We start from the raw sequence: 22,412 nt of genomic DNA, 5'->3' as shown, positions 1-22,412 counted from the left end.
GTCGTATTTCGCCGTGTCCTAGCCGCAAACCTTTCGTTGCCACTCATCTTATTTTCTTTTTCTCCAAATTCTCAAATCTTTATTTTTTTTAAATTTTAGTTGAGGTACCTTTTCTTAAGGTGCGTGCCTGAAAATAGTGCTTTACTCGGTTGAGGTGCCTTGGTTTGAGGTGCGTGCCCGAGAGTAGTTTCGAATTCCCATGAGGATCGGTGTTCTAAGACCGACCCATGTTGTCTTGCCTATTGTGGCCCTTTCTTGCCCATTCCGGCATCGGTCCATAGTGACCCATATCTACTCGCCCACCAAGGCTTGAGTATCCTCTAGCCCCATCGAGGCTATGATCTAATGGCTTTTAAGCCCTCTTCGTGACAAAATGTCAAGCGGCATCTTCTTTGGCAACCATCATCAATAATCATTGGCGGCAACATCAATCTTTATCGGAGGATCTTCGTCATCGACTTTTGGAAGTGTGCATCAAATCGGTTGATTTTGATTACATTTGTAATTTGGGGAATTCTATTGTATTGGGATTTTTTATTATTATTGTCAAAGGTATATCGATTTTCAATCCATATACGTTTGAGGGGGCATGTTACAATATGTGTGTGAGATCCAACGGTTGGATTGGGTTAAGATCTCACCGTTGGATCATCTCAGAGGTAGATTGGGTAAGTTGACTAAATGAAGCAACTAGATAAATTAGCCAAGTGGATTGGAAGAGACAAGCAAGAGAGATTAGAAAAGTAGATTTGATTAAGATTATTTCCTTCTATAATTATCTTAATTCCATTCTATGTTTATCATGTAAGTGCTCTGTATAAGCACACCTTGAGATTATTGTAAAGCATCCAAGAAATTCAAGAATAATAGAAATTCTCTAAAACTCTTCAGAAATGTTATCATGTTATTACAATTTCCAAAAGGCAGTGATAAATCCATATGGGGTCGATTTCAGATATGTGTGGTGCGATTTATTACTGCCTTTTCCAAAAAGCTCTCAAGCCCCTTAAAAAAGAAAAGACAAGGTAGAACCGCCTCAATAACTAACAAAGCGTGGCTTTGCTGATATCATTTCCCAAATTGGGAAAATTTCCTATTCAAATCCGGTATTTATTATTCCTTATTTTTAGCCCCCTCCTAACATCCTCTTACTCATTTTTAGCCTTTTCTGTGCAACCAAAATTTCCATGAATTTCCTTTTCACAGTTGTCCAACATGCCCTCATCAAAATGGTTTAAAAAAAAATCATCGAATCGTACGGTTGGGATACAAACCATCCGTTCCTAAGCCCACAATTTGGACGGCAAAGATCAGCTGCACTATGCCACGTGTACATTATTAAATCTCGATACTCCCCATATAAACAAACCAAAATACAAACTCACTTATAAAAAATTACCCTCTTCCCTTGTTTCAGCCTAAAAAATCAAACCCATCGCCCAAGATGGAAATCTCCACCGTCGATTCATCCGATCTCCGACTAGAATCAATCCCAGTCGTCGATCTCAGATCCCTATCTCAATCCGATCTAAATTCTCTCTCCCTCTGCTCCGATCACGCATTTGACCCTCGCCGGAGTTCCGACGTCGTTATCCCCAAAATCGACCGGAATATTTTTAACGAGAGCGCCGGTAGCCGGAAACAGACTTATTCTCGCCTCCGGCTAGCTCCCCGGACCTCCGATCACATGTCCACCGTCGGTCGTCACCGGCGCCGGATTCCTGCATCCCTTCAACCGTCCGATTCCCTCGATGATTCTGAGAACAAACGCATCGTTACCTTACTCCGGGATCTCTTCTGTAAGGAGAATTCTAATCACCAAACCCTAACCCTAACCCCCAAAAATGGAAACCCTAACCCTAACCATACTGCCGGTAATTACCAAACCCTAACCCTAAGTGCGGGAAATAGAAATCCTAACCCTAACCCTAACCCTAACCTTAATGAGTTGGCGATTGTGCCAGCGAAGAAGAGGGGGAGGAAGAAGGGGGAATTGAGGCGGAGCGATTCCGGTGAGATCGGAATGGATGATAGTGAGATTAGGAATCGGAATGGGATTCCGGTCGATGTGGCAGCGTTGGGGAATTGTGATGATCTGTTTGGGGTGGAATTGAGGAGGAGGACTGAGGGATTGGGGACGGAATCGGAATTGTTAGGGTTTTTGAAGGGTTTAGAGGGGCAATGGGGGAGTAGGAGGAAGAAGAAGAAGATTGTTGATGCAAATGACTTTGGGGATGATTTGCCAATGGGTTGGAAGATTTTGCTTGGGATTAAGAAGAAAGAAGGTCGTGTTTGGTTGGATTGCCGACGTTTTATCAGGTTTTTCTTTTCTTACATTGATGATCAGATTCCTTCATTTGTGTTTTTTTGCTAGAGATGTTGTAAAATTATGTAAACGTATGAAAGCATATGCAAATGATGGGCATTTAAGAAACTTGAGAAAGTATTAGAGTAAGCACAAATGTACACTAAAAAATCATCATGTAAGGACAAAGACCATGTAGACGAACTCAATTAGTGTCAGGATTAGACTTAGTCAATTTGAGCTGAGTAGATTGTTTCGCCCTATTCATGAAAATTTTCTAAAGGATTCATTAGCCGACCCCAACTAGTTTGGGACAAAGGCTTAGCTGAGTTGAGTTGAGTTGTAAGCACAATAACCACCTGTAATGGTTTAATTACATCAATCACCTTTGCTGTCAAAAGAAAAAGAAACGTGGAACACCTAGTGACATTGCGTTATGGCGAATGTTACGTTAGGTTTTTTTTTTTTTTTTTTTTTTGAAGTGGTACCTTCACTACTAGGTTTGCCTATTCTTACATTGTTCTGTTTCCTTCGTTTGTGTATTTTTGCTAACTTGTTCTAGTTACTTGCGAATGACAGATTAATAGAGAGCAAGATTTTGGGTTTCTGTTTTAGTACGTGTTTTAGTCGTGATGAAATTAGAAATATGTCGGTTTTGGATAAAAATTTTGGTAGGAATTAGTAAAATTACAGAAATGTATGGAAGCATATGCAAATGATAAACATTTAAGAAGCTTGAGAAAGTATTAGAATAATCACAAATATACACTCAAAAGCCATCACATGAGCACAAAAACCACCTATAATGGTTTAATAACATCGTACACCTCCCGCCGTCGAAAAAAAATAACATTGAACATCTAGTGACATGCATTGTGGCGAAGTCACATCAGGTTTTCCTATTCTTACATTGTTCAGCTTCCTTCATTTCCGTACTTTTGCTAACTTGTTCTAGTTGCTGTCAAATGATTGTTTGATAGAGAACATGGTTTTAGGTTTCTGTTTTACATGTGTTTTGGTTGTGATGAAAATAAAAACATGTTGGTTTCGGATAAAATTTTTGGTAGAATTCTAGTAAAATTACATAAACATGAGGAAACATATGCAATAATGAATGCTTAAGAAACTTGAGAAAGTATTAGAATAAGCACAAATACACACTCAAAACCATCAAGTGCAAAAATCACCTATAATGGTTTAATAACACCGAACACCTCTGCCTTGGAAACAAAATAGAATAAGGATATGGTAACAGAGTTGGAGACCGAAAGTGGAACCCAACAAATGGCCTCTTCACACATTAGCAATCTTCTTCCCTTTTTAGGCTTTTTTATCCTTAAAACGGCAAATCTACCCCTCCCATGCCATGTGGCATGTGGGGATTTGTTCAGTTCCACTCCTGATTTCCGTAGCAGCACTCAAAAACATAACATCAAACACCTAGTGACATGCGTTGTGGCGAATGTCTTATAATTCAGCACATACCTCATTTTACATGTAATTCGTACAAAATTTTATGTATAATCCATACCCCACATTTCAGGAAAAAAAAAAAAAAACAGAAATCCATACCCCACATTTCACATGTAATCCATGTAAATATAATTATGTAACACATAATGGTATAGTATATTGCTAATACTAGATATAATTATGTATCACATAATGGTATAATATATTGCTAATATGCTTACAGTTTTGGTTTCATCATGCATTTCGATTTCAGTGTGTATTTTGATGAGGGTAAAAATAGAAACATTTTGACCGTTTTGTGTTGGTTTTGGTGGAAATTTATAACTATTGTAGAGAAATGCTGTCATGGTCACAGATGAACTTGAGTTATGGGTTCTCTTTCCTATCTATGCATCTCGGTAGTTCAAATGAAGCATGGTTGTATGCGAACAAATATGCATCGGTATACGAAATTATATGTCCGTATAGCTTCATTGCGATGGTTGTATACAAACAAATATGCATCGGAATACAAAATTATATGTCTGCATAAGTTTATTGCGATGGTTTTATAACTATGGTAGAGAAATGCTGTCACAGATGAACTTGAGTTATGGGTTCTCTTTCCCCTTTTTTTTTGAAATGGGATGGGTTCTCTTTCCTATCTATGCTTCTCGGTAGTTAAAATGAAGCATGGTTGTATACTTGTATACGAACAAATATGCATTGGTGTTTATGGTATGGATGAACTTGCATACGCATTGTGATGTATGTGTGTATTAAAAAATGTATAACTACATGCTTACGTATTACTGCGAATGCCGTTTTGATTGCCAATTCTCGTTAGTGGGAATAAACCACCAAAACACCATGTAGAGGATCTACGAAATATTTATTTGGTTAAATGCCCCCATTATTTAATGTTGCCTCACATGAGTAGGGTTATTGGATAATCTTAGAGTAGATAACATTTAATCTCAATCAGTGGCTCGTAGACTATGGTAGAGTAAGCCAGTAAGGAACTTTATGTATATAATATTCTCTTTGAAATAGGATTTATTGTGTGGACTGGAGTAATCATGAATATTATTTTTACTATGTACATGAGTTGCCTCATTCAGATCGGAGTAGGAAACAATCTTAGTTTAGCTACACCTAATTTCAATTGTTCTCTAGGAAGTTAAGGTCTGGAGTTTTATATATAATATACTATTTATTGATCAATGTTCCAAAATCGGGCTCAAGCGAGAACTCGGCCAAGGTAAAAAGAAGTCTACTTTAGCGAGTCAATGATTGATGCGGTCAACTTTTCATTAATTCAGGTGACCCAACGGAGTTTTGGTTGTAGTTTTAATTTGAAATGCTACAATATATTGTTTTTTAGAATATTCATTTTTTTATATAAGTTATAGCTTATAATAGTTATTTTCCTTTCCAAATATACTAGTTGCAGCCCTGTGCGATGCACGGGTAGATAGTAAATTTAGATGGATAAAGCAGCGAGAAACTTGTACATATACGAGAGAGAAAATCTGATCTTTTCAATATTCACTGGCATTTTGGTTGTGAATGTCTATAAACTATCACACCCTTGGATGTGATGTTGAATTCAATAAAGCAGCTTTATTGTTTCTGATACATATGAAGCAATTAGTGCAAAAATAATGGGGGATAAGTGTGATTTAACTAAGTAGTCAAATATAGTTTAACAAAAATAATCTGTATTATTTATTAGCAAGACATTGAAAAATGAAAATGAATATCATAATAAACAATCAAGTTTGAGGAAAAAAGAAACTTAGGAGTCAGAACAATAAAAGGTATAATTAGAATAAAAAAAGGGAGATGATATTTTCACTCCCCCTTCATTACATGCGCGCTCCCCTTATAACGTGATTTGACATGAAGAGTGGGCAACTTTAACATTTTTTGACGTCAAATCACGTTATAAGGGGGGCGCATGTGTAATGCGGGGTGGGGGGGGGGGGGGGGGGGGGGGGAATATCATCGCCCTAAAAAAATTATAAGTCAATAAATGTTATAGAGAATAGAACTTGAGGAAAACAAATCAGATGACTTGCAGATATCTTAACACAGCCACACCGAAATCAATTTAAATCAAACAAAAAAACACAAATGAAGGTGTATGACTTCTAAATAAAGGAAGAAAATACAATAAAAATACATACCCAAAAGTTCACCTTCTTTGATCTTCGCCAAATTAATAAGAAACTTTCCTCGCCTGTTGTACATTACTCTTTGCCAATAAAATAACCCTAAAATTTGATGTAACAGTAACAAAAGGGCCACACGTTTTAAATGGCCGAAGAAATCAACTCATTATTTTTCATGCTCTAAATTGAGTTAAGAGCTACAAAAAAGATTAAAACACATTTTAAATGCTTAAAGAAATCAACTCTTTTATTTTCCATGCTCTAATCTCTTCTCATTGATGGAGCAAGTTCAAGAAAAATACGCCTAATCTTTCCCTTCTCGAAGATTTTAAGATATCGGCCCCAATAGATCAATTGTTCTAATCATAACATTAGACAGACCATATGCATGTGATGCAAGGTATGTTTTTTTTACCTTGTGAGCCCCCCAAGACCACATCAATTTGGTTGTCATCATCATCTGATTATGAAAAAAATTCTCCATTGAATCTAGTCGTTGGTCAAACTTTTTTTAAACTGTTAATTTGCAGTCCTTTAACCTAGTTTCCTTATTAAATAGAATCTTGGTACTGGTTTTCCTTAGAATGTGCAAGAGAAAAGGGTAGATAAAATGGAAATAAAACACAAAATCAAAAAGTATCATTTATCAAAGAGAAAATCGTAATTGTCAATGTTTCAAGGGATATTGAAGATCATTTATGAAAGAGACCATCACAGAAGGCATTTGGCGCATCGGCTGTTGCATGAGAGAGCAGCCACATAGGATGAATTTTTGTTTTATTCACCCTGGAACAGCAACCTTGGTTTCATGTGAACAAACCCAGCTACATAAGAAAGGGTATTTTTATTGATTCTGAGAAGTTAAAAATTGGTTTTAGATTTTAACTGATTCAAGAGTTAGTTTTTAGATAAAAAACCTTCAAATACAACAACCTACTCATGTGGAGATGATTTTGAAGGAGGGACTAATGGAGGATTGAGTTAGTGTGGAGGGGGTTTCAGGTGGAGAGGTTTCCAAGCAATATGATGGTGAGAGTTCTCCATAGAGAGAGAGAGAGAGAGAGAGAGAGAGAGAGAGAGAGAGAGAGAGAGAGAGAGAGAAGAGAGAAGCGGGCGGATATTCAGCGTCATGTATTTTCACAATAGAAGTAAAAATAGAGAAAAAAAAATAAGTGGGGCTAATAAACAACTGACGATCGCACAATCGAGGGCCAAAAACACATCGATTTAACCGATAACGGCAGGTTTATGGAATTCAACCCTGAGATTTGATTATTTGAAACTAAAATTCAAAGAGATACCAGAAAGCAACAAAATCCTAGATGAGAAGGGGTTTTGCAGCTTTTTAGCCCTAAAAAAACGATGGGAGTAGGACTCGAAGAAAAAAAGTACATGGGAAGAATTAGATTGTTTTCTTCCGCGTTCTTCCCTTTCCTTTTTCTTCCCATTCTTTTTTTTAGAAATGGCGTCAACTTTTCTTCTCTGTTGCTTCAGAGGTATTTAGTGAGAGGAGACATATGTATAGATACGAAAGGGGCTGATGAAATTCCGTGACTTTTAAAATTCTAGCAAGTCATTGCGATAAAAAATAAACGTTAAGATTTCTAAATTTGGGTAGACGTTTAGAATTCTAAACGATGTACATAAGGGGTATAGAGAGAAAACGTTTTCTCTTGCGGGATGTAGAATGGGTGACACGTGGCAGCACCACGGTTGCCACATTCCGTTTTATATATATGAGGAAAATGACTCTAGTCTACCGACTAGAGAAGCTTATCTAGTCCACATTTTTAATAGCCGTCAGATGGAGAGTCCAAATAATCAAACCCGTACGTTAAAAAAAGGTCTCTAAAGAGAAAAGTGCTCCTTCGACTCTCTCTCTCACGCTGGAAAATAGGGTTTCTACTCTCTCTCTCTCTCTCTCTCGACGAAAAAAAGGGTTTCAACTCTCTCTCACATGGAGGCTAGAGTTTAATGGGTTTCGTTTGCTTAGAGGAGAAAATCGAAGCGAAATTGAAGCAGAAACAATACTTTTTCAAGCAGAATAGAAGCAGAGAGAGAGTCGAAACCCTAGCTTCTTGCCGTAGAGGACGAAATCTAAGCAAACAAAACCCACGAAACCCTAACCTTCGTCGTGAGAGAGAGAGTCGAAACCCTTTTTTCCGTCGTGAGAGAGAGAGAGTCGAAACCCTACTTTCCAGCGTGAGAGAGAGAGAGAGTCGAATGAGCACTTTTCTCTTTAGAGACTTTTTTTTTTAATGTGCGGGTTTTGATCACTTGGGCTCTTCATCTGACGGCTATTAAAAATGTGGATTAGATAAGTTTCTCTAGTCGGTGGACTGGGTTATTTTCCTCATATATATATATATATATATATGGTAGCTATAGTGCTGCCACGTGTCGTCCATTCTATATCCCGCAAGAGAAAACGTTTTCTCTCTATATCTCCTTTATGTGCATCGTTTAGAATTCCAAACGTCTTCCCAAATTTAGAAATACTTAATTTTTATTTTTTATCGCAATGACTTGCTAGAACTTCAAAAGTCACGGAATTTCATCAGCCCCTTTCATATCTATACATACGTCTGACGGCTACTAAAACACCTTCTCTTATCTTTTTATGTATATCTCTGAAGCAACAGAGAAGGAAAGCTGACGCATTTCTTAAAAAAAAAAAAAGAACGGGAAGGAAAAGGAAAGGGAAAAACATGAAAAAAAAAACAATCTAATTCTCCCTAGGTACTTTTTTCCTTCGAGTCCCACTCCCATCTTTTTTTAGTGTGTTTGTTGAAGTATTTTGGTTCAATTGCAATTTCTCTCAAAAGCTAGTCTCTAGTTGAAACTTTGTTCTATAGGCCTGGATTCCTCATACATTTGTCCAACCCTATTCGCTTGTGAATTACATGGGTTTGCAATGAGTCTTTTTCTTTAAATGTATATTACCCTATTCTGTAAGTGTTCTTTGAAGCAGTAAGTAATGGTCTCCAAACATGCCCTGAGAATTTTAATACGGTGGTAGAATAAAGTGCCACTTAGTTGGATGGCCTAAACAAGCCCTGATTCCATCTTAATTATCATAAATTGTCTGCTTTCGTGCTGAAATTCAATGGCTATTGATTGTGTTTGGAAGGGTATGAGTCCCTGAGAATGTAATTGGGAATTGCATGGTAGCTGATGTGTAATTGGGAATAGCATGGTAGCTTAGTTCACATAGTTACAATTAGCCTTGCCTGCCTGTGGACGAATTACAATTCCAAAGAGGCAAGCTGGTGCCATTTTTTTTTTCAAAAAGCATGACTAAATGACACAATGTTGGCCTTAAGTTCATGTGGGAAAGCATTTCAAGCTTGATTCAGTGCAATCAGTTGAACTGTTAAACACCAAATTTAATGAAGTTTCAGCAATTGCGGCAATTTATCCTTCCTTTGAGTTGAACAACTCTCGATCAGCCTTTTGTTCTTTTTAATGCCATCTAATATTAAAAGAAAAATTTGTAAAAAATATTAAAAAAAATAAAAACACTGTTGACACTTCTTCTTCTGCCCCTTTACCTTGGCCGATTTCTCAGTGTGTTGAGACACAGGTTCTGTGCGAAGTGGATAAGGAATTGATCTGGGCCACCCAAATAAATGACAGGACACAATGATCCTGACCGTTCATCTAGTAATTGAATTATAAATGACAGGACACAACTTCTTGTTTTAAATGACCAGCCATAACATTTACTATGAATGCCATGTGATTTTCATGAAATTCCCCTGTTTTTCCCAAGTAAAAATCTGCATTTTGGAACTGAATTCCTTGACTGATCTCGTTATCCTCTCGAGATCTTTTGGTTCTGTGAGTATTGTACAAATGGTATCTTCAACATCTCACCAAGAACCCTCTCTTTCCAAGTGAAATCAGTTCCTTTATCTACTCAGTTTGCAGAGGAAAGTATATTCTACATGACTTGAAGCATATTAAACAGAAAGAATGTACACTCTTAATATGGAAATTCACAAAAAACTGAAAAGCGGTGAAATTAGAGCAGGCCTTTATGTTTTGTTTCTGAGATCCACCTATTGAAATTCCCACCAAATCACCACACCATATTGAAGTCGCTTAAAATATCCACCTTCACCATGACATCAACAGTGATCCATAAAATAAAACAAAATAAAAAAATTCTCGCATACACACTACAATCAACCACCATCCATCTCTGGATCCCATAACAGCCAAGCAACCACAGCAACAAGTATGGCTTTTATCACTAGGGCTTCAACATCTCCTCTAAAGAGAATATAAAGATGGTGTTGGCTGGAATTTTCAGAAGTTCGGCTCAATTACAGTAAAGCACATGTAAGTAAATTCCATCTCTTCTCGGTGAATCCATCACCATCTCTTCTCTGTGATTCCATCAGCAGACGTCACATCTGTAACACATTAAAGCACATGTAAGTTACACATAGGGCAATTTGCTAATTGAATGAAATGGAGCCACATTCAGATTTTACCATTACTAATAACATGAAAATTACCAACACTTGGGAAGCTTGGACAGACTGCATATTGAGATTACACAAATCTAAATTACCATATCGGATGGGTGCACGAGGAAATGAAAGTAAATTCGTGTTCATACACAACTGTCATGAATGGATGGACAAGTAATAACATTTTTTTTTTTTTGAGAAAGGGTAAAGAGAATATTATTCATAAGAACTAATACAATGAGGAATGGAACAAGATGTCCCCCTCCAGTTGTGTGGATACTCATAAGATACTAACTTGTTGTGGATATTCACAAGCAGTTCACTACTTGTACTTGGAGAACAGAATACTATGCTTTGAAAGATATTAAAAATTTTGAAAAGAAAATACACTAACCCGTTGCAGTTGTTCAATCTACCATCAGGTCCACTTCTTCTTCTTCTTCTTCGCCTTCGTCTTCCTCTTCAAACGCCGGTGTCGGCATCTATTGGCACACACATTAATGGAAATAAGTGATATATGTTACAAATGAATACACTAGTAAGCACAAATTCAACTGAACATTCAATAACACGGAAGTAAGCACAAATAGAAACCTTCGGTTTTTTTACAGGTTGACGCATAATGGCCTCTTTCTACACATTTTCCACACTTCATTTTCTTTGATTCGGATTGGGAGACCTCTATCGGAGATTTAAACAGTGATGCAATTTTCGGCTGACCCTTGGTTTTCACAACTTGGGGATCCTGAATAGATATCTCAATGGTTTCACTCATAAAATTAGAATGCAATTGGCTGCCAGTACTCGACAAGGCATTTTACTTGTCTCTCCTCTTGTTCACATTTCGCCAACCAAACATCTAAAGTTTCATCTATCTTCTTGAAAAAACCCTTATTGCTCTGAAGTTCATCTACTACTCTGACACTTTGCTATTAGGTACCATTTCTGAACAGGAGTTACATCATTATTATCATCTTGGCCTGTAGACACCCCACCATCGATATGAAATCTTGCCTCAATTGTCCATCCATTTAGGATATATCGCTCGGGAATGCTACTTAAACGTTTTAGGGACATTATGCGAAGGATGTGTTTGCATAAAATCCCTACGGTCTCAAACTTCGCATACTGACATGTGGCCTTTACACCTTTGTCAGATTCTTCATAAACAACTTTGCACCATTTCCAAGTCTACTCATCACTCAATCCTACACTTTATTCTGTCACATTGTTATTCTCACCCAGTAAGTCATACCAACTGTCATTGCTATCCTTAAACTCCGTTTGGAAAATGTTAAACATTGTCCTCGTATAACATTTTCCAGCCCGTGCTTCCAATTTGTTCCTCGAAATCAATACAGTATTTGAAGATTTAGTCATGAAATCTTCTTCAGATTCTTTTTTACGATGATCAGCAAGTGCCTTAGCATATTGTTCTACAAATTCTTTTAGAGTAGTACTTTGATTAACATATCCATCAAAGAATGAATTGATACTTTCGCTACGCGAACTAGAAGTCATGCCAGCAGTGAATGTGTCTCTAAAATAAGCTGGCACCCAATGAGTTCGTAGCTCCCACATTTTCGCTATCCAATTTTTCCAGCAATCCCATATTTCTCCACAAACTTTTCCCATTCTTTCTCATAATCGGGTATTTCTCTCTTATAAAACCACTTATTATAATTCATAGAGAAGTCACTATTTAAATCTCGCATGCCTGCAATATGCTCAATTAGATGCCTATGAATGTGCCACGAGCCAAACCTATGACAGGTTTTTGGAAAAACATTTCTAATAGCATTTCTCATCGCCACATCCATATCGGTAATTATACATCCCGGAGCTACCCAAAATATGCATTCCAACTACTGTTGAAATAACCATGGAAGCGTCTCCTCTTTCTCATCTGCTAGCAATGCGCATCCAAATAGGGTAGACTGCATGTGATGGTTAACTCCAGTGAATGGAGCGAATGGCATCAGAAACCTATTCGTCTTGTATGTGACATCGAATACAATTATGCCAGCGAAGGTGAGGTAAGCATTTCTCGCCCTTGAATCTGCCCAAAACATAGATCGCAAGTTCCCTTCGATATCCATCTCTATCGCAAAATAAAAATTCGGATCGAGCTATTAAGACTGCTTATTGCCTAGATTGTTCCGCCTACGTGCCCTCAAATGGGACACCACTAGATTTGTTGTGATGCCACTAGCGTTAGATGTCGAAGTAATGACCCTAGCAATTTTAGCAGGCTGAACCCCATGTTCATTGAACCCCATGTTCACTGAGCTTCTCTATCAAATTCTTACAAACTATAATCTTAAGGAATTTATTATGTGAATGATGCATTCCTCTTCTGGCAGGAGAGGTCAGATCATGACAATGTTTGGCTTCAAAAGTAGTCACAACCCACTTATCTTTTCTCATTTTAATCTCCATCTTTGCTTCACATCCCTCTCTTACATTGCGGCGCATCTTCACTTCTTTTCCAGCCTGTCTCTTATCTTTAGTATTTCTGAAACCCTCTCTCTCACATACAAATCTCCTCGTTATCACTCCCAGATTTTTCTTCGACTTATTGTTCTTCGCTTTCCGTACTTCAAACCCTGTAGCCAACCCATAAACATTATAGAACTCGTAGGTAGCTTCTGGGTTTTCAGACTCCTGATTAAGAAAAGGTTCATTAGCTACACTGCTCCCTCCATCATCCTTATTAGGCGTGGTAACGGTACCACTACAGCCCTCCGCGTTATCAACAGAACCTACAACACCCTCATTCGGAATTTCCCCCCTGATTCAACAAAACTAATTGATTTCCATCAACTTCATTGTCATCAACCATAAGTAACCTATTAGAGTCAACTTCATCAATCAAATGCCCACAAATTTGCGACACATTACTATCCATCACGTCTATACAACTTCGTTGGCACCTTTTAATAACAAATACAACAGTAAATGGAAATGAACAACTCCATATCCATAGATGGAAACAAGTAAATAATAAAAACCCACTGGATTTAAACCTCATACAAACAATACCGTTTCAAAGTCCATGCAATATTGCTGGTCAACAGTTTGGATAACAACTAAATGGAACAACATAGAATCCACAAATTTGGAAAACAGTTTGAAAAACAACCATGTTATGTGCCATTTCTGTCGGTAAATCCTAAACAATGTAACTTGGCAAAATATTTAACAAAGCTTCTGGCAAACAATCGAACTAGGCAACAATTTTACAGTCACATTGAGCCTAGTTAAATAACCATGGAGAAAAGGCATAGAGATCGAGTAAGGCATAGAATATAGTCAGTAAATGACAAAAAATATGTAGAGAATCAGTAGAAACCAGTAGAAACGAAAAGAATATGTAGCTGAAAAACAATCGGTAGAAACCAGTGGAATAAGTAGAATTAGAAAAGGTTCCATCGTTTCCCAAGATTCAATACAGAACCAGTTTAAGCATACAAAATATGGTTCAATACCAATACCAGTAGAATCATATAAAACCCGAATCATACAAAACCAGTAGAATCACTCTCTCGACCATTAGGAAAAAAAACCAAATCATTTCAGTCGAGAGAGTTGAAGAGAAAACAAAAAGAACAAGATTCAATACATACTAGTGAAGCAGAGAGGAGAAATCGAAGCAGAAAAATACCTTTTCAAGCGAAATCGAAGCAGAGAGAGAGAGAGAGAGTCGAAACCCTAGTTTTTTTCCGTTGTGAGAGAGATTGAGAGTTGAAACGCTAGCTTCTTGCCATAGAGGACGAAATCTAAGCAAACGAAACCCTAGCCTCCGTCGTGAGAGAGAGAGTCAAAACCCTTTTTTCCGACGATCGAGAGAGAGAGAGAGAGAGAGAGAGAGAGAGAGAGAGAGAGAGAGAGAGAGAGAGTCAAAACCCTACTTTCCAGCATGAGAGAGAGAGAGAGAGAGAGAGTTAAAGGAGCACTTTTCTCTTTAGTGACCTCTTTTTTTAACGTACGGATTTGACCACTTGGACTCTCCATCCGACGGCTATTAAAAAGGTAGACTAGATAAGCTTCTCTGGTCGGTATACTAGAGTCATTTTTCTCTCTCTTTATATATGTGTGTGTGTGTGTGTGTGTGTGTGTGTGTGTGTATATATGAGAAAACGGTTCCTACACATGTGTAGAGAGTTCTCTACACACTAGCTTAATATATATATGAGAAAACGGTTCCTACACATATGTAGAGAGTTCTCTACACACTAGCTTAAAATAAAGTGGGGGCCCACATAGTTTGGGTGATCCAAGCCATCCATTTTAAAGGCCCTCACATAGATAGGGTGTCTACAAAAAATCAGATCCATAGGATCATCCCAACCCTATGATTTGTGGAGGTAAAATGGATGTCTTTAAACCTTCACAAATTAGTCCATTTTTTGCCTCCACAGTTCGAATGGTGAGGATGATCCTATGGATCTGATTTTTTGTGGACACCCTATCTATGAGAGGGCCTTAAAAATGAATGGTTTGGATCACCCAAATAATGTGGCCCCCACTGTATTTTAAGCTAGTGTGTAGATAACTTATCTACACATGTGTGTAGGAACCATTCTCTCTCTCTCTCTCTCTATATATATATATATATATATATATATATATACTAGTAAAAAACCCCGTGCACGGGCCGACAAAGAACTGTACGGACCACATCACAGGTTGATCCAAACCGTCCATGTGATGGAACACAACAGAAATAGGTTGTGCCTGTAGAATCATTTCCATAGGCTGATCCTAGCCCTCCATGCTATAGAGGTTTCCATCATATGTTGTTTCCCTTAAGGTGCCCAGAATTTGTCAATATTTTGAAAGGCGTCCTGCATCCGTAGTATTATGTAATATGTTTACAAAAATCCGTAGTATTATGTAACATTTGTACCCAATCCGTAGTTTTGCAAAGAAAAAACATCACTATGCTGACTTTGTCCACTTTTTTTATTAAAAAAGCATAAAGGAGGTGGGTAGGATTGAAAATATGTGGGTTGAATGGATGCCTTAGTTAAAAAAGTCAAAAAAAGTGATGTGTAATTCTATTAGAATTTTGAGAGAAATTCAAATAATTCTCTCCTTTTCTCTTCTGCTATACACACACACACACACACACACACACACACACACACTAGTGAAAAACCCCGTGCGATGCACGGGCCGACAAAGAACTGTACAGACCACATCATAGGTTGATCCAAACCGTCCATGTGATGGAACACAACATAAATAGGTTGTGCCCGTAAAATCATTTCCATAGGCTGAACCTAGCCCGCCAATCTATAGAGGTCTCCATAATTGTTGTTCCTCTTAAGGTGCCCGGAATTCGTTAATATTTTTAAAGGTGTCCTAAATCCGTAGTATTATGTAATATGTTCACAAAAATCCTTAGTATTATGTAACATATGCACCCAATCCGTAATTTTGCAAAGAAAAAACACCACCATGTTGACTTTGTGGACAAAATGTATAATAAAAAATTCATAAAGTAGGGTAAAATAGGTATTGTGAAGGGGGTAGGATTGAAAATATGGGGCTCTAATGGGGCCTTTGTTAACAAAAGCAAAAAAAAGTGATGTGTAATTCTTGGAAGAAATTCAAATAAATGTTTCCTTTTCTCTTCTGCTATATAGTATATAGATATATAGATGACATGTATATACAGTGATAATATCCACATTTATTAATTATCGTGATTCCATTTATTAGCAATAATATTGACAGCAGCAATTTGAAATTGTTATGATAAATTAGCTGATAATATGGGCAATTCAGTAAGATAACTTGAAAATATTGCCAATTATTGTTATTATGGTTACCTTAAATAAAAAAAATTGTTCATAGAGCTTATTGTTTAGGAGGATCTACTAGGGACCATCGCAGAAAGGCACGCGGCTGGCTGTTGCATGTGAGAGCAGCCACCTCAGATGAATTAAATGAATAAGTCGAAATCTGCTGTAAAGTGAGCCTGTGTGGCTGCTCTGACATGCAACAGCAGGCCGCGAAGTGCCTTTCTGCGATGTTCCCTAGCAAATAGTCATGTATATAAGCATTGTGTTATTTGTCCTGCACCTCATTGCTGTGAGAGTTGACGAGAATAGAATTGGTGATATATTTGTTTTCTTAAAGTTTACCACTGTCGTGCTTACAGAATTTGGTAGTCATTCCTAGTTTTTTCTATTCTATTGGTACATGAATTTAGAGGACTTTCCAACCTAGAGGTCCGAGGTTCGATCCTAGCTTACCAACCAAAAAAAAAAAAAAATGAAATTTAGAGGATTCTCCAATTTACATGCCCTTCGAAAACTGTGTACTCTAGGTTCTTCCTGTATGGTTGTTTACTTTTATTTTTGTTTACTCGACTTAGATGCATAATTTTCCTCAATATTACATTTTTGAACTAATCATCGTACTTAATTATTTGACCCAAACAGTGACATATCTAATAAGTGTCATGTTTTACTCGTTTTTTTTTTTTTTCGGTACTTCATCACAGTTTCTATACTCCTGTTCTATGCTTTCAAGCTTTCTTCTCTAGTGACATCTTGGTCTCGATTCTTTTATTTTTCAGCCCTAGCGGACTACAATTTGCATCTCACAAAGAAGTTGCTTCATATTTGCTCTCTTTTATTGGACACCAAGATGCAAAAGAACCCATTTATGGTCAGACTAGTGAGAGCACTCAAGTGACACACAAGTTGGCTACCAAAAGAGTACGGACATTTGTAAATTCTTCTAGCCCTGTCCAACTCAACCCTTCGGATTTATGGGTTATGCAACAGGCCGCAAGTCTTTCTCGTAAAGATGATGCCACAAGGGATGTCCCCGTTTGCTATTCAGCCGTACCCATTTCTTCTATTTGTACATTACCATTCGCGTCCTTTTCTGCAGTACCAATTTATTCTTTTTCTCCTGACCATGAGAAGAAAGTTCTCTTATTTAGGGTTGAAAATTCAGCACAGGTCCAACCACAAAACCTTCCAGAATGTCACAAGTGCAATCTGATTTTTGGTGATAAGGAGTCATATGAGAAGCACTTGATGGATTTTCACGAGAGGAGTCCAAAAAGGTGTAGACTTGGTAAATCCATTGGCGATGGGGTGATAATAAAAGATGGAAAATATGAATGCCAATTTTGCCATAAGATTTTTGATGAAAGACATCGTTACAATGGTCATGTTGGGACACATGTGAGGTACCATTTTAAGAACATTGAACCAAAACCAGATGAGATAAATGTACCAAATAGTGTTGCTCCATCATCCTTGGCTGGAGCGCCTATAATGTTCGGTGAGAAGGATGCATCTTTTGACGTTGTCAATGACAAGAATTCTATACCAGTAATTTCTACTGTCAAATCCATTGATGAACAAGGTGTTGGTTCATCTCATAGTAAACAAGATATGGAGTGCGAAACTGATAGTCCAATGTGTGCTGCGCTTGAAATTAGAACTTTGGCAAGCAAATCTGTTAATGAGACGGATAATGGTTCTGAGATGACTGAGGATAATAAATTGGGGAATGTTATTGAAACTAGCAATTCCATGAATGTTAAACACAATCCATGCTTTGATACTGCAACTCCCTTAGCGAGTAATGAGGACAATATTTCATGTGGAGTTTCTAATGAAGAAAATCTTTCTAACGGTATGAAGGAACCTGTGCTTGATGAAGCAGAAAAATCTGACAACAAGCTAAAAATGGGTTTTGAAAGTTGTTTGATGACCCTACCTGACAATGACCAGAGTTGTGATGTTGAAACTTATGGGAATAATATTTTCACTAGCTTTACAAATGAATCCGAGCTCAATGAAAAGGAAGAATCTGGCAATGGGCTTGAAACTGATTTTAAAGACAGTCATCTTGGATCTGATAAAGATGCTGTAAAGGAGATTATTGGGAGTGCAGAGGGAGAAATTGTAGTGGAGAGTGTTGTTCCTGATGAATTATCACTGTTTATGCCATCCTCAGGCAATCTTCCCACCCTTGATATGGTTTCAGACAAGGTATGATTTCTTCAGGCCATGCATCATTTTGACTTTGTAGATTATGAATAAGGGGAACCAGGACTATCATCATTATTGCGGAAATGACCATTATATATTTGACTTTGTTGGATCATAACCAAGGTTTAAAATTTCGGTTTCGAGCATAGCCGAAACCAAAATTTCGGCCAAAATACTGAAATTCGGTAAAACAAAAACAAATTTCAAACCTGTGCCAAAATTTCAGAAAAAAGTAAATTTTAGCCGAAATTTCGGAAATTTCAGCCAAAAATTGGACTATTTCCGAAATTTCGGTTTCAGGTAGTTTCGGTTTCAGTCTTGACTGAAATCATAACGTGCCTTGTATTTTTATTCTAAATTACGAGGCTACCTTCTTAATTTAAGTATCTGTTTGAAGTCAATAATTCAAATATGTGATACTTTAAAACTTCCTAAGAAATTACCCAGTTTTTACTTGAGAGAGTCACTAGCAAAGGCTCTTCTTCTTTTGCCGAGTTGTAGTCTATTTGTAGTCTCCATCTAACATGAATGACAGGAGGCAATTTCTTCAGAGGATGCCTCGGTCTTGGGTAACTCTGTTTATAATTCCTTTCATATCATTTGTATTATGAAGGTTTCCAAGAAACCAAGGTCATTTTCCCTTTTTAGCCTTGGATTATTTTACGAAAAGTTATGGGTGCTTTCATCTTAATCCTTTCTTTCTGTTCTTTCTATGGACAGGGAGAAGACGAACTCGGTATTGTTAGTGAGAAGCTTGAGAACATATCAGATTTTGAAGAGCTAAGGTTTGATGACATTGAGCCATCAGAGTTTCATTTTGTGTCTGGCCAAGATTCAAGCTCACTGGCAGAGGCGCCCATGGATTTGACCTATGGTGCAGGGCTGGAAAAAGAGCTCAACACCTCTGCTCAGTTTGAATGGGATAGAGTCTTTCAGTTCACAACTGTGTGCGTTTGGTGCGGAATAGAGTTCCACCATGAAGGTGTCAACCCCGAGACACAATCCGACTCGGTTGGTTTTATGTGTCCAACCTGTAAGGTGAAGATTTCAGGGCAACTCAATGTATTGGACAATGGCTTGTCTACAAATTCTCAAAGACTCTGAATGGGTAAATGCCATACATTCTTTCTCTAAGGACATTGTTTCTCTTCTTAAGCATGAGGTAAATAATTCTTCATTTGCTAGGTGTGGTTATTATTTGACTCTAGTTTAATTCGATGTTTTTTATTGAAGGTTCTTCATTGATAAGCTTGTGCTTTTCTTTAAAAGTTCAAATTTCTGCAAAATAATATACAGTTGCAAGTCTTCTCAGTTTATTTTTTATTTTTTTGCATATTCTAATTCATCTCTGAGAATAATTTATTCTAGATCATTCAAAAAAAAAAAAAAAATGATTGATTTTATATTTTTTCGTAATTTATTGAAGAACCAAGGAGAACCATAATAGACAAAGGTGGGCTCAACCTTAATGTAGCCTCTGACTTGGGTTCAACTGTTGTTTCTTGGCATGCTAGTAAGAAAAGTGCACTTGGGAATGGGAATGGGAGAAAGCAAGTCATGGGATTGGCTGTGCTTATTTTGTGCTTACTACAACTTTAAATGGCGGAGGTGCTGTCGAAGGTGTAAGCAGAACAGGAGAGACCACCTATTTGGAACTACCCCATCTGTAAAGAAGAAGTGGTGGAAAACAAGAAACAAGGGGAAATCACTACAAAGGCCTGGAGATTGGGATTGTTTATCTTGCGACTACCTTAATTTTCAATGGCGGAGTAGATGTCAGAGATGCCATTTAGACAAAAAGAAGGGCACTCCAACCTCTTCCTCAATCCATGCCATTTCGGAAGCCCCTTTGGCTAGTAAGGATGAGGCTAGTAAGGATGACGACCGCTGGCCGGACTATGGGACGATTCTTTCATCGATCGAACACGGTTCTTATCTATATCGGGTAAGGAGGTGGATTCGAGGTTGAATACCTAAAAGCCCGCTTAATAGGAAGGAGGAAGGTGACTTCTGGATCCCTTAATGATCTTTGGATGTGGGCTAAGGGAGCATGGGACACCCCATCCCTTCCTTGTCCGTGCATCCTATCACAGAATGACGTTTTACTTATATTTGATTCGGAGAAGGAGGCTGCTGAGGTCTTGGCTAAAGGTCTCGAGGTTTGGGCTAGTCATCTGCACTCTTTATCTACTTGGAGTTGTGACTACATCCAAGGCATGGAAGTTCTCTGGGTTAACTTCTATGGTATCCCCCTTCACGTCTGGGCTACCTCAATGGTTGAAGCCATAGGAAACCTTTTTTGTCGTGTTTTGGACGTAAAAATGGAAGGGAACCATAACCAATGTATGACTTTTGTGTTCGCCAAAATCCTTTCTCCATGGTGGAAGTTACCCCTTTCCCTTATTCCAATCCGAATCTTGGGCCAGTACTTCACAGTCAGAATCGAAATTCAGAAATCACAGTCGGGTTCCAATGCTGCCCCATCGGAGTCAGACCCATGTTTGGAACCTCCACCCTTATTGGAGAAAGATAATCCAGGATATCCAACCTTCGGTGATGGTGCCAGGCCTCCCTTACAGCCTCTGGATCTTTAGGGAAGGAGGGCCGTTCCCCTGGGGCTCGCTCCTCTGAATTCAAATTTCAAATTTCACTGCTCAACAGTTGTGTCAAACAATATGCAGGAAGTCCTTTCCCCTGGTTTGATCCCTCCTGTGACTGATGGAGGTGCCTCGGGATCTTCAAACTTTGAACTTATACAAGCCAGCCATGTACCCGCTGTTCTGGACCCCACTGAGGAAGGTTTCGGGCTGAAGGGTCCTTATCAATCATCTAGGCGTGTAAGGAGTGCTAGTTTGGCACGCTTGTTGACCTGGAAGGAGAGTCTTGCGAAATTAAGGAAAGATTTGGGAGGCTCTAAATCTGGATTCTCTGGACTCTATGCTTCTGGGGTATCTTTTACATCATAACCCAGACCTCGAAAAAGGAAATCTAGCTTTGCATGGAGGCAAAGATCTAAGGGGGTGGGTCCGGCCATCATAAGGGGTTTCCCTGAGGAAAATCTCCTATGAAATCCATGGATGCACTCATTAAACTTCATTCTGAAGGGTTGAAGAATAAAAAGAAAAATGTTGCTGCGACCCTTGTGAATCCTGGAAGGCTTTCTCAAATCCCAAAGGTAAGTGTTGTGTGCGGATAAAGTCTACTTGGGAACCCCCAAAGTCTGGATGATGGTGGTTGGGTTTGGGAGGACTTTGGAGAAGGTAAAAACGCTATTTATTGACCCATTCATTGACAGTTTTGATAAGCTTTTAAGGCAGATTTCACTAAGGAATAATCACCTTTAATTTGAGGAAGGACAGGGATTTCCGTTTTTTGGGAGAAGCATTTAAAGCATTTTAAAACTCTTACTTTAAGTATTGATCTCTCGAAAGTATCCCTCATCATGGGAAGTCGAAAAGGTTTCCTCGAATTATGATGGACGTCAATGACTAATGCGGCGCCATTAATGTACATTTATGGCAAGATGAGTTTCTTGTACGCAAAGAGTACGTGTATGAACACCTGGCCCTTGGTCAGAGGTCTCTTCGTGGCGGTGATCTACATATTAGGGAATTTTCGTCTTTTTGATTCATTGAGAACAGAGGAAAAAGAACTCACTTGAGATAATAAATGGAAAACCTGAACGATACCGCCCTCTCCCGCCTTCTTCTTCCATCGTGGGCCAGAAGAGGAAGCGGACCATGGAGTTACCGGAGATAGAGGAAACATTAAAAAGGATAAAGGCAATGGTTTACTCTGAAGAGTTGGCCTCTAAAGTAGTGCCAACATCGAGAGAAGTCTTCAAAGACTTCTTGAAAAGGCAGTGGAAGCTTTTCAAAGAGGCCACTAATAGGAGGCCAGATTTATTCTTTACTATATCTGGGTCACGTAATGTTTAGGAAACTCACTCTCCAATGCATAAGCACCCCTTCTTCCTCAA

The 22,412-nt window shown here is 38.2% G+C and overlaps 1 protein-coding gene across 1 annotated transcript; it reads left to right on the top strand.

Moving 5' to 3' along the window:
* Positions 1-1,365: 1,365 nt before the first annotated feature.
* Positions 1,366-19,766, top strand: LOC143858068 (uncharacterized). Its single transcript, XM_077368664.1, has 3 exons — positions 1,366-2,319; positions 16,999-18,433; positions 19,154-19,766. The coding sequence occupies exons 1-3, from the start codon at positions 1,445-1,447 to the stop codon at positions 19,535-19,537; spliced, it is 2,694 nt and encodes an 897-aa protein (XP_077224779.1). The 5' UTR covers positions 1,366-1,444; the 3' UTR covers positions 19,538-19,766.
* Positions 19,767-22,412: the final 2,646 nt, after the last annotated feature.

Source organism: Tasmannia lanceolata, unplaced genomic scaffold, assembly GCF_043159265.1.
Source record: "Tasmannia lanceolata isolate RefF3 unplaced genomic scaffold, GAP_Taslan_0.1 ptg000025l, whole genome shotgun sequence".
Taxonomy (NCBI): domain Eukaryota; kingdom Viridiplantae; phylum Streptophyta; class Magnoliopsida; order Canellales; family Winteraceae; genus Tasmannia; species Tasmannia lanceolata.
This window is presented reverse-complemented; position numbering and strand designations above follow the sequence as displayed.